We start from the raw sequence: 12,642 nt of genomic DNA on the forward strand, positions 1-12,642 counted from the left end.
TGTAATGTTAATGCAACTTCGAATCTTGATATTTCATAATTACATTTATGCCTTCAGAACAACTTAAGTGCCCAGTCCTGCGATATTCCACTGGACTGTGCCTATTTGGAGAGACATTAGCAATCTGCCACACACATGCACAGGTATGTACAGCCACAGAATAACAGGACACAAAGAACAACATCAACAGAGCACATTTTATGGGAACCAATTCAGTAGTCTTTAATACATGTACCTTGTTCAGAATCTGGCATCACGTAAGGCAGCCACCTTTATGTGGTGGAAGATTCTGCTGCCTTTCTTAGGTAACTTGTCATGTCGGGAAGGGTTGTTATCAGCTGAGTTAGATCTTAGTCTTACATGTTTCTAAAGAGGATGACAGGGCAACCTGAACGCACAACTAGCCTGGTATCCAGCCGTATTATAGCTCCCGAGTCTCTTCTGTCCTCTCTGCAATATTTGGGGAGCTATAAATATGGCTGGATACCAGGCTAGCACATGCCAGCATGCACAGGGAGGTTGTTCCACTCTGGGATTGTTGGTCACAGGTGCATGTAGGTACTTCCTGTGTGACTTTTAGGACTGTTGTAGGACTGTTGTAAGACTGTTGTAGGACTGTTGTAGGACTGTTGTGTGACTGTTGTAGGACCGTTGTGGGACTGTTGCAGGACTGTTGCAGGACTGTTGTAGGACCGTTGTAAGACTGTTGCAGGACTGTTGTGTGACTGTTGTAGGACCGTTGTAGGACTGTTGCAGGACTGTTGTAGGACTGTTGCAGGACTGTTGTAGGACCGTTGTAGGACTGTTGTGTGAATTGTAGGACTGTTGTGTGACTGTTGTAGGACTGTTGCAGGACTGTTGCAGGACTGTTGTAGGACTGTAGTGGGACTGTTGTAGGACTATTGTAGGACTGTTGCAGGACTGTTGTGTGACTTGTAGGACTGTTGTGTGACTGTTGTGTGACTGTTGTAGGACTGTTGTGTGACTGTTGTGTGACTGTTGTAGGACTGTTGTGTGACTGTTGTGTGAATTGTAGGACTGTTGTGTGACCGTTGTAGGACTGTTGTAGGACTGTTGTGTGACTTGTAGGACTGTTGTGTGACTGTTGTGTGACTGTTGTAGGACCGTTGAAGGACTGTTGTGTGACTGTTGTGTGACTTGTAGGACTGTTGTGTGATTGTTGTAGGACTGTTGTGTGACTGTTGTGTGACTTGTAGGACTGTTGTGTGACTGTTGTAGGACTGTTGTAGGACCGTTGAAGGACTGTTGTGTGACTGTTGTGTGACTTGTAGGACTGTTGTAGGACTGTTGTAAGACTGTTGTAGGACTGTTGTAGGACTGTAGTAGGACTGTTGTGTGTTCCACTTTGGCAATGGGCCTTGTTTTGGTATGACCCTTGTTCTGTGACTATCAAAATGTTAGTATCTACTCAAAGGACAGAGGTTCTCTTTTCTACCTTACATATTACTGAACTAACCAGCATTTGGACTTTGACTAACATACATGATACACATTATAGACTAGTATAGACAATGGCCTGCATACAATATATATTCTTATAATGTGTCCATTTCAACTCCTGTCTGCCTAACTATTATAAATACATTAAGTCATATGTATATGTACATTTGATGATATTTTACCTATATTGCCCCGTCTATCATAACATTGCAACTACATGAAATTTGCCGTTAATAGTAATAATACTAGTATTTTCAATCAATGAACATTAATTTTAATTCAATGGCAACACTTGCATCTCCAGTAACGTCCTCTCATATCCAGTTTTCTACACATGAGGAGTGAAGTCTCCTTTCCAAGCGGAGAAACAGCCAGACATGTAACTCTTCTCCCACTGGAAAAGCCAGGGTCAAAATCCGGATCAGCCTCAAGTTGGCAGCTTTTACAAAATTTGCACAATTCTCTTATTTTCAGGGGGCTATAGTCTAGAGGGAACTGTCTTCCTTTTTGTCATCTCCTCAACAATGAGGCATTGCTGTGATCACTTGGCTGTCCCGGCTTTCTTCCCCGAAGAATCCCAAGTGGAGCGTAGCATCTGGTGTCGACTTGCCTGCGGATAGGACTACCTGGTTGTTCCCCTTCTGTGTATTGACCCTTTTCATGACTTCTGTTAGGAGGGGTGCGACCTGTGGCTGTCCTGCAACCTGTGGCTGTCCTGCGACCTGTGGCTGTCCTGCGACCTGTGGCTGTCCTGCGACCTGTAGCTGTCCTGCGACCTGTAGCTGTCCTGCGACCTGTAGCTGTCCTGCGACCTGTAGCTGTCCTGCGACCTGTGGCTGTCCTGCGACCTGAAGCTGTCCTGCGAACTGTGGCTGTCCTGCGACCTGAAGCTGTCCTGCGACCTTGGCTGTCCTGCGACCTGTGGCTGTCCTGCGACCTGTGGCTGTCCTGCGACCTGTGGCTGTCCTGGTTTGTGTTCATGACTGTACATTAGGAAGCCTGCACCACTCACAGCGGCTTCTCTGCTGCGGGTGTTGTCTAATGTTTGGACTGGTGAAGACTACACTATACGTCTACATCATCACCTCACCTGCGTGAGTCATGAAATGTTTAGACAGGTGAAGCCTGCTCTACATCACCACTTCACCTGCGTGAGTCGTGAAATGTTTGGACAGGTGTGACCGGCTGGTTGTTCTGTAGCCGCACTTGTTACACACGAACGGCTGCTTCCCCTTGTGGGTGGCCCTGTGCCTGTCCAGCCTGTCCTTCCGAACCGCACAGAAGTCGCACTGGTCACACTTGTAGGGCCGGTTCCCGGTGTGCGTGTCCATGTGCCTGGACAGCCCGGACTGGTGCGCTGTCCGGAAACCGCACTCCGTGCACGCGTACGGTTTCTTCCCGGGTGTGTTTCGACATGACGTGCGCCTCCAGGACCTTTCTCTGGACCGCAGAGTAGTCGCACAGCGGGCAGCGGTACTTGCGCGGCTGCCAGGCCCCCGTGTGGGTGGTCATGTGTTCTGCTAGGCTGTGTTTATAAACCGTTCTGAATCCACACTCCCCACACATGTAGGGCTTCTCATCAGTGTGCTTAGCCAGGTGGATATCCAGGCTGGTTTTCCAGGCGGTGCAGAAGTCGCACTGGTCGCACTTGTAAGACTTCTCTGCCCCGTGGGTTTTCATGTGCTGGGAGATGGCGGCCTTCTGAGCCGCCCTGTGGCCGCACACCCCACACATGAAGGGTTTATCGCCGGTGTGTCGCTTCTTGTGTGTATCCAAGCTTCCTTTCCACGCGGTGCTGAAGTCGCACTGGTCACACTTGTAGGGTTTGAACCCCGCATGCACGTCCATGTGCACCATCATGTTGGACTTTACAAACGTCGTGTACTCGCACTCCCCGCAGCCATAGGGTGTCACCCCTGTGTGGGTCTTCATGTGGATCCATAGGTTGGACTTGGAGCCCATTCTGACCCCGCACACCTCGCAGGTGTAGGGTTTCTCCCCACGGTGCGTGGCCTTGTGTTTGTCCATGTCGGCTTTCTTAGCCGTGCAGACGTCACACAGGTCACAGCTGTACACCTTCTCCCCCTTGTGGACTTTCTTGTGAAGGGAGAGGTAGGACCTGTTCGCGGTGCTGTACTCACACTGGCCGCACCTGTAGGGTTTCTCACCGGTGTGGTTCGCTCTGTGAGTCCCCCAGTCTGCCTGCTGAGATGTCATACCCCCACAGTCCTGGGATATTTCTCCTGCCTGAAGTTTCTCAGTCGTGTGTCCCTCCTCCCCACAGTCGGGCATCCAGCCTATCCAGGGTTGCTCTCCTGTGTGGCCAGTCACGTCCTCCATGCTGGACTCATCCTGGCAGCTCCCAAAGTCATCTCTTAGCTCTGTTTTGATCTCCTTTACCAACAATGCATTGCTTTCATGGGAAACCTTGGTTGGAGACCCACAGCTCGCTGTAGCCTCGGTTGGAGACCCAGAACTCGCTGAAACCTTGGTCAAAGACCAACAAGTTGCTGAAACCTCGGTCGGAGACCCACAACTTGCTGAAACCTCGGTCGGAGACCCACAACTTGCTGAAGCCATCACTGGTCTGTGGCAGGAACAAAATGGAGGAAAGTCTTTGTTAATCTTTAATCTAATTTTTAAACAAAGAGAAACGTGGAATGTACCCTGAGACCCCAAAAAAGTGTGTATACCTCGGGGGTTAGTACTGATGCTGCATTATCATATACTGTAAATGCATTTAAGTTTGCCGGGATTTAATTTTGCGGTAGCGGGAAAAAGGACTTTTCGTGGTGGTTCTAAATTTGCGGTAACACCATGGATGAATCTGTCACACTGTTGAGTTGAGTCAGGTCAGAGGTCAGGTCACTAATGAATGCTTGAACATGTCGTAGTTTCATGGTGATCATAAGGTATGCTGAAGTAGTTAGTTTAGATGAGCCATCTTTTCCTTGAAGGCTGCTATTGACGTCACGGTTACTGTCTCTGCGGGTAATGAATTCCATTCCAGAATTGTTCTTGGGAAGAAACTCATTTGTCTATATGTAGTTCTGCAACGAGGGATGACATAGGTCAAAGGATGTACGTTTCTTGTAAGTCGAGTTTGTCGCTTTACGGTAGGGGGGCTACTCGTGTTGACAGTTACGATTCTGTGATGGATTTTGAAAAAGGTAATGAGTCTGGCCCTTTTCCTTCTTTGCTGCAATGTTTCCCACTGGAGACTTTCTAACATTTCCCCTACACTTGATGTTTGGCGGAAGCGTTGGCAAACCCATCTGGCTGCTCTACGCTGAACTTTCTCTATGGTCTAATACAATAGTAGAAAAATGTTCGCAGTAGTTTTAAGTTCGTGGTGAAGTGGCCACCGCGTAAGTTCGTGGTGAAGTGGCCACCGCGAAAACCGCGAGCAATAATCCACCGCGAACATTTCTGCATTTACAGTACATTGTACATATATACATATATATATGGTACAGATGTGGAATTCCCTACCTATTGTCTTGAAGTTGTTTGTGCTGAAAGTGTAAACATCTTTAATACAAGACTGGATAGAAAAATATAGAGCTCCAGGAAATGCCATGGGAGACAAGAGGGAGTTACAACTTAACATACTCAACATATTTTAATTAAATTAGTAGATATTTTTTTCTAATTAACTAATCATGTGGCAGTCTCAGGGTTAATGGTGGAACTATGAAAAAAAAAGATCAAAAGGGGCACCCAAAAAACAGGTTAATGTAAATCTACTGGTAAAATAACACTGTTGTTGTTGTTGTTGATATCCTTGTTTAACATCTATTATTTCGCTAGACGTGGTCACTAACAATTAGGTGCTGAGTAACTTTTGGTACAGGAATGAATGAATGAGTGAGCGAAAGCACCACACCCAAACAAGCCCCCCTCCCCACACATGAGAAATTTTCCGTTATATCAGCGCCATTCCTGCAGCTTCCCTTCTTGTACTTCTTAGAGACAACGGATCAAGTCTTACTCGCCTTCCCTGTACTGCAGTCGTGTTTCTTAAGGAGCCCGAGACGTCTGCAGAAAACCCCTCCTCTACTCGATCTTCTCTGTCTGAGCCAGCAAAGATGGCGGACCGCCGGTTCCACAGAGGTGAAAGGTCAACGTACTGTAAATGTGCTTGTATTTGTGGTGTCTTAATTTCGCGTTGGGTGGGGAAGGGAGGTTTTCGCGATTTAAACAGTTCAGTAGTACAGAAGTTACGTTAGATACATGGCAAACTTGTGTTTGCAGCGTCATAACTTGAAGGTGGAGAGGTCATCGCTATCAAAAAAATATAAATATCCTCGCGGAGATTTCACCATTCATGTCAGTCATGTTTATCCTTTTTGACGTACTTCTGTGTCCAACAGGGAGTTTTTTATTGTGTTTTGTTTTTGTCAAATCTTTATTTTAATACATACAATGAGCAAGCGGCACATACATACTGTCAAACAAATATAACTTAAGTTTGTATATAAAAAGGTTAAGGAGATGTAACGTTTTTTTTTATGTCAAGACTGTGTGCACCTGTTGTAATACCCCCTTTTCAATAGGACGGCGCTCTCGCCGCGCTCTCTCTGCGACCTCAAATTTGACACATTCCTCAACAAATTTCATAGAAAAGACGAATCTTTTTACACTTTCTGTGCTTTGTTGTCTTCTCAGTCATTTTACGTTTTGCATGACACATGTATACTGGTTTATATATATCCAGTGTGAACGTGAAGAGGGGCCTAAGTAATAAATGACTTTTTTTGTTTTGTATTGTTTTCTTTTCTTTTCTTTTAAGATGCTGTTTGCGTAAAATTTAACGTCCCTCACGAAGTTTCTGAATAGTGTGTCCTTATTTGCTGCCTGACCACGTAGTGAATATTACATATTTAGCGATGGAGACCACTAGATTGATTACCAATTTACCCAAAAAAAGACCAGATTTGGGCTATTGGACGGTCCTTGCCCTGCGATCTGGACAGGTACTGCAGATGGGGCTCTTATGAGGTATTGGACTGTAATCTTACAAATTAATGCCAAACAATGGGGATTTAATCATTCATTTTTTTATTTAGCGTTGGTGATATACGTGTGATTATTATTCAATAGTCCTTTTTAGGACGGACACACTTTAAATACCTCTTTTTATCCACAGCATCTTATTTCATATACATTATCCATTGTCCAAAAAATGTATTAATTCATTGATTAGGGCATGTGTTTTAACGGGGGTCTTTTGCGGATTTGTGTACACTAAATACCAGATGGGAGATAAAAAGAAAATCTTCAGTTGTAATATGGTAATTATGTTTGTATTTTCAAGTCCTCTACTCATAATTTAGTTGTTTCCTGTATTAGGCCACACCAGTTTAATTTCTTGGTTCTCAGATTTCCCGACCCATTTTTTTTCCGATTTGAAAAAAAAAAAATCTAGTCCCAAGAAAAATGATATAGGTATACATTATGGTAATAATAGTAATTAAAAATAAGTAAATGCAACACACATAATTTCAGTATAAAAACAATACTTTTTATTCAGAACATTGGTATCAAATCAAAGGAAGAGATTCATTGGATAAGTCATGCCATGAAAATCTGAAAACTTGACTACTAACCTTGTTTTTTGTGCTATATAAACCTCAAAAATGTTCACCCCAGACTTTTTGCAAATTTTCTATTTTATTTTTTTTTCGACCGCCCGCCCCAAAATTTTTCTGAAAAAATCCGAGAACCAAGAAATTAAATTTGTGTGGCCTTAAAGGTCTTGCGTGGTCAGGATGTGTCAGTGTGTCCCTCAGCATTCAAGGGAAGTACTTGAAACTGTATTTCGTTAATTTTCTTTTTATTATGATAAAATTCTCTGCTTCTTTCAGCACCACACCTGGTACAGTTTGTTGCTTTTATTTGTGGGGTTTTGTGGCAGGAGGCACTTTGGTTCTGCTGTGAGGGGAAGCATACCCTTCTTTCTAGAAGTAAAACATATAATCACGATATACGATACTGTTATGATATGATATGATATGATATATGATATAGGAATGGTTGACATAAGACACAGACAAGAGATTTTTTCCCAGACTCCTGCTTTATTCTCAGATATTTCCATGTTTCATCACGAGACATAACAGAATACATCTCGCCAATCCACGTCTTACTACACAGTAATCAAGAGACAATAGTTCACCTGTCAACAAAGGTACTTTTCTACAAGGTTATTCTATACTTTTCTACAAGGTTATTCTATGCATGTTCTCGGCGTAGATGTACAGTACAGAACCAGTTAACATACAAGTTAACATACAAGTTAACATACAAGTTAACATACAAGTTAACATACAAGTTAACATACAAGTTAACATACAAGTTAACATACAAGGTAACATACAAGTTAACATACAAGTTAACATACAAGTTAACATACAAGTTAACATACAAGTTAACATACAAGCTAACAAACAAGTTAACATACAAGTTAACATACAAGTTAACATACAAGTTAACATACAAGTTAACATACAAGTTAACATACAAGTTAACATACAGTTGCTGAGATGTAATCATTCACGTAACAAGTACAAATCCGGACCCAAATACATCTTCTAGCAGAGAAACGGTGTCGTGTGCTATGAGTGAAGATGGTGTTGTTACCTCACAGGGGTGAACTAAAGTGAACTGATTATTGATACGATTCTAAGGTCAATATGAATTGATGAGTGAACTATGTCACGTTAAACACTGTGTTCTCTTTAATGAGTCTTTGCACCATTTTTTGCGCCACCGTTGCATTATTTAGCTACAAATATAAAGCTATTATAAAGCTAAAGAGAAGAATATACTGCATAGAGAAATAGACACTAGAATTAGGGAACTTGAAAATAGATTTTGTATATAAGATGAAGGGAGCAAAAAAGAAAGAAGAATTCCAGATACTCTAGCGATAGAAAACACCAATCATTAAATGCAATGCTTAGCTGCAGACAATATTCAACTACAAGTATAAAGATGAAGAGAAATGGATAATACTTACTAGAGGAACAGATTATAAAAAAGTGGAAATTGAAAACAGATTTTGAATATGAGTTGAAGCGATTTGTTGTTAGAGCTAAAAAGAGAAAAGCACATACATTTTAGTAAAGACATCACCAATGACCAACATGCAATATCAATCTAAAGATTGGAGAATACATTCTAGCAGCCTAGTGTGTGAGACATTCCGAAATAAGTCCATTCTTGCTGCTAAATATTAGCTGTTAAAAATTAAAGCAGCCACCAATAAACAAGCTTGTACCTTATTACTTACACAGCTTTGCGACACCCAGAGCTTTTTTTTTTTTTTTGGTGATGAAAGTAATTCATCGTCTACCTAAGGTTAGATGGAGAGTCTCTAGAGAGTACCAAGTTTGATTAACTGTTTAAGTTTAGACGGAGGGTACTATTGTTGGTGTTTTACTTTTACTTTCCAATTTTTGTACTTTAGTACTGCACTAAAAGTATCTATCTTAAGTATTGTAGTATGATGTTAAGGGACCTACACTATTGTTGAATGTTGACTTGAGTTTACCACACTGTTTAAGTTTAGATTGAGAGCTTCTTAAACGTTTTATCGTGATTTTTGTTTACTCATGATGTATACTGCACTACGTTTTGATAAAGAGCCTATGCTATTGTTGTATGATGATAAAGTAAACTGAACAGTCTAAGTTAAGATGGGAGTTATTTTTGTCGTTTTATTTTTTTAACATTTGGAGTTGCACTTAGTTGAAATGGAGATCATTTTTTGTGTGTTTTTTATTAATCTTTTTTATTACTATGGTATAATGATTAAGATCCTACACAGTTATTGCATGATGAAAAAGTCCACTACGCTTAGTTATTAAAGATTAAAAGTCTATAGTCTTGATATAAAGTGATGAGGTTCACCACATCATCTAAGCTTGGATAAAGAGCCAATATGCTTCTTTTTTTAATTTTTCCCATGTATAATGATAAAAGTACTAAAACAAGGATGCTTGAGAAAGACAAATTAAAGTCGAAACCGGTAGAATACCGTCGTCTCTGAGCTGTCATTTTCCCAAGCTACGAATGATATCTACTAAAACAAGTTTAGATGGAAAGCTTTAGTATTGTTATATAATCATGATGCATGCTGAACTATCTTAGTTTGAGGATGAGAAGCCTTTTTTATCATTTTTTTCCTATTTCATTTTATATTGTTGTACAATGATACAATATACTGCATTGTATTCAACTGGAAAGCCTATGATATTGTTATATGATGACAAAATTTAACTACACTAAGTATATATGAATATTTTTTGTTGTTTTGTTTTTCACCATTGCTGTATAATAAAAACTTACCGTATTGTTGTATTACAAATTAGTAAAGTATACTGCAATTAGCTGAGTTGGTGAGTTCCACCCCTTTCTTTAGTATACCTGTAAAACGATAATAGAGTATATATACTGCTCGTAGATATGAGCCTACAAAATTATTGCACTATGCTGACTTAGTTCACAAAGTTCATGCTATTGATATATAATAATGGAGTTCACCATATCGTCTAAAATTGGATAAAGAGCCGATTTTTTTTTGTTTTTTACCCATGTTTCACACACCATGTATAATGATAAGATATACTGCGTTAAGTTTGGTGGGAATCCATGAGTATTTCTGCATGGTTATAATGTATACTACACTGTCTAAGTTTAGATTGGAAGTTTTTTTTTAAATCTTTTTTTACTATAGTTGTGTATTGATAATGTATACTGCACTAACATTGGATAAAGAGCCTAAAATTGTTGTATTATGATAAAGTATTTTGAACTGTCTAAGTTAAACTGATTTTTTTTCAATTTTTATTTTTTCGATTGCTGTTTTATGTCTAAGTTCATTTGTTTCATAATGGTAACATTTATCCTAAGTTTTAAAAATGAAGAGCTATTATTTTTTTAGAATTTTTCCTGCGTATGATGATGAAGTAAACTACATTAATTTTAGCAGGAATGACTTTAATGTTATTGTATGATGGCAAAGTATACTTAACTGTCTATTTTTTTAAATATTTTTTTCTATATTGTTTAACCATTGTATAATAAGATATACTGCATTGTTAACATTGCTTGTCTTATTTATTGTTATATGATGATAAAGTTAACTACAGAGTATAAGCCTTTTTGTATTTTTTTTGTTTGTTTTATTTTTCACCACTTTATCTTTTTAGTTTAATGATAAAGTGGATTATAATGTATAACTTTGGATCATGAGCCAATACTTTTTTTCGTTTGTTTTCTGATGATGATTAAGTCTACACTAAGTTCAAATAAAAGGCTTAACTGTTGTTGTATTGTTATATAAACTATTGTTATATGTTTATACTGCAGCATACTGCACTGTCTAAGTTTAGATGGGGGCATTTTTGATATGATTTTTTTCTTTTTTTTTCGTTGTTGTTTGTTGTGGGAATTCAGATGGAAAATCTATACTATGTTACGCAATTATAAAGTTCATCACATTGTCTAAGTTAAGATAAAGACCCACTGTTTTTTTCTTTTTTTCCCCCATTATTGTATTATGATATGAAGTATATTGCACTAAGTTTAGGTGGAGTTTCAACAGTTGTTTTTACCAATGTTTTTGGTGATAGCTCCATCTGCAATACGTTGAGATTGAGAGCCAGGTTATACTGTTGACTGTCTACAATGTACGATTATAAAGTTCACTTCACTGTAAAGGATAGGATGGATAGCATATCTTCTTTCAAATGTTTGTTGACACTTCACTACAACAACTTTACAAGGAGGGCTGCAAGTTTAGGCGGAAAGTCGTATCATCGCTGTTTGTTATGTTCACCAAATCGAAGCAAACTGACAATTACAAAGGTTTGTTTGAGCTACAAAGAAAAGACTAGGGGCAAAATCCTACGTTTTTCGTCTTCTTAACTCCGGCTCTGGTGGAACGCGTCATGCCTTGGTGTTTGAGGTGTCAATCGTGGTCATCCTCCACCAGGTCTGGAAGGCCTTGTTGTCCAGTCCTAACAGGGAAAACAAAATGTGCACTTATATTAGCACACCGGTCCCGCTTTCCACCCACTTATTATATAAGGTCATGCACACATAAAGTTACAGATGGCATCCTAGGAGCGCTAGTTTGACTATTTTCCTATCAAAATAGAAACCCCACTTTTCTTAACCGGTGGATAGAAATACATGCCATTGACTTCTGATTAGAAGGTGTCACAAATAAAGACATCTCTGTAAGGTGGAACATGGTTTGCTAGTAGACTCATAATTCGATCTCGTTTCTCTGTCATCGGATGCTGTAGTTGATGACAAATGATCTCACGTCGTACTGATTGTTATAGCCTAGTCTAAAATGTTACTCTGTGCCTGAAGGTGCACTCTCACTGCACTTGCGTCAAGCTTGTGTCACTGCGGGGTTCAAAAGATACTCAACGAATTTCAGAGATAATGAACAGATTTTCTTACTTTTTGTGTATTTTGTCGTCTTCTAAGTCATACTTTTACGTATCACGCAATATCTAGATTATAAAAAATCGGACAAAAAATCGGGCAAAATAAACAATGGCGCAGCGCTAGCTTGACGCAAGCTTGACGCAAGTGCAGTGAGAGCGCACCTTTAATGCCTGGTGAAACACATACAGATGCAGTCACCTACCGACGGTGTCGTCATCCTGTCGTTTCTTGCGCCTGAAGGCCAGAACCAGGAGAACCGCCACGATCAGGAGGGCCATGATCCCGACAACCCCAAGAAACGCCCCAAACATGGTTCCCACCGGGACTCCAGCTGGTCCTGTGGGACAGGAGGAGAGGTCCAAGTTTAGTAACGTCTGCAAGTTGTAACTTCTGCAAGTTTAGTAACTTCTGCAAGTTGTAACTTCTGCATGTTGTAACTTCTGCATGTTGTAACTTCTGCAAGTTGTAACTTCTGCAAGTTGTAACTTCTGCAAGTTTAGTAACTTCTGCAAGTTGTAACTTCTGCATGTTGTAACTTCTGCATGTTGTAACTTCTGCATGTTGTAACTTCTGCATGTTGTAACTTCTGCAAGTTGTAACTTCTGCAAGTTTAGTAACTTCTGCAAGTTGTAACTTCTGCAAGTTGTAACTTCTGCAAGTTGTAACTTCTGCAAGTTGTAACTTCTGCAAGTTGTAACTTCTGCAAGTTGTAAC

The 12,642-nt window shown here is 40.2% G+C and overlaps 2 protein-coding genes across 3 annotated transcripts in view; both read right to left on the reverse strand.

Annotated features, from left to right (window-relative positions):
• Nucleotides 1–2,320: 2,320 nt before the first annotated feature.
• LOC118411407 (zinc finger protein OZF-like) lies at nt 2,321–5,587 on the reverse strand. Its single transcript, XM_035813677.1, has 2 exons — nt 5,457–5,587; nt 2,321–4,048 (listed from the first exon to the last, which is right to left on the reverse strand). Exon 2 carries the CDS (start codon nt 4,039–4,041, stop codon nt 2,755–2,757), a length of 1,287 nt encoding a protein of 428 aa, XP_035669570.1. The 5' UTR covers nt 4,042–4,048; nt 5,457–5,587; the 3' UTR covers nt 2,321–2,754.
• A 5,203-nt stretch (nt 5,588–10,790) lies between these two features.
• LOC118411430 (high mobility group nucleosome-binding domain-containing protein 5-like) overlaps nt 10,791–12,642 on the reverse strand; it is a 5,608-nt gene continuing 3,756 nt past the window's right edge. The window contains exons 4-5 of one of the 2 annotated variants that reach the window (XM_035813711.1): nt 12,131–12,265; nt 10,791–11,486 (exon numbers count right to left, since the gene is read on the reverse strand). In XM_035813711.1, the coding sequence (XP_035669604.1) occupies nt 11,416–11,486; nt 12,131–12,265 (206 nt within the window). In that variant the 3' untranslated portion in view covers nt 10,791–11,415. The remainder of the gene's footprint in view (nt 11,487–12,130; nt 12,266–12,642) is intronic. The other variant, XM_035813712.1, reaches the window with a different exon arrangement.

This window comes from Branchiostoma floridae, chromosome 3 (assembly GCF_000003815.2).
Source record: "Branchiostoma floridae strain S238N-H82 chromosome 3, Bfl_VNyyK, whole genome shotgun sequence".
Taxonomy (NCBI): Eukaryota; Metazoa; Chordata; class Leptocardii; order Amphioxiformes; family Branchiostomatidae; genus Branchiostoma; species Branchiostoma floridae.

Coding starts and splice junctions, on each gene's coding strand:
- LOC118411407 (XM_035813677.1), bottom strand. CDS start 4,041: ATGGCTTCAGCAAGTTGTGGGTCTCCGACCGAGGTTTCAGCAAGTTGT.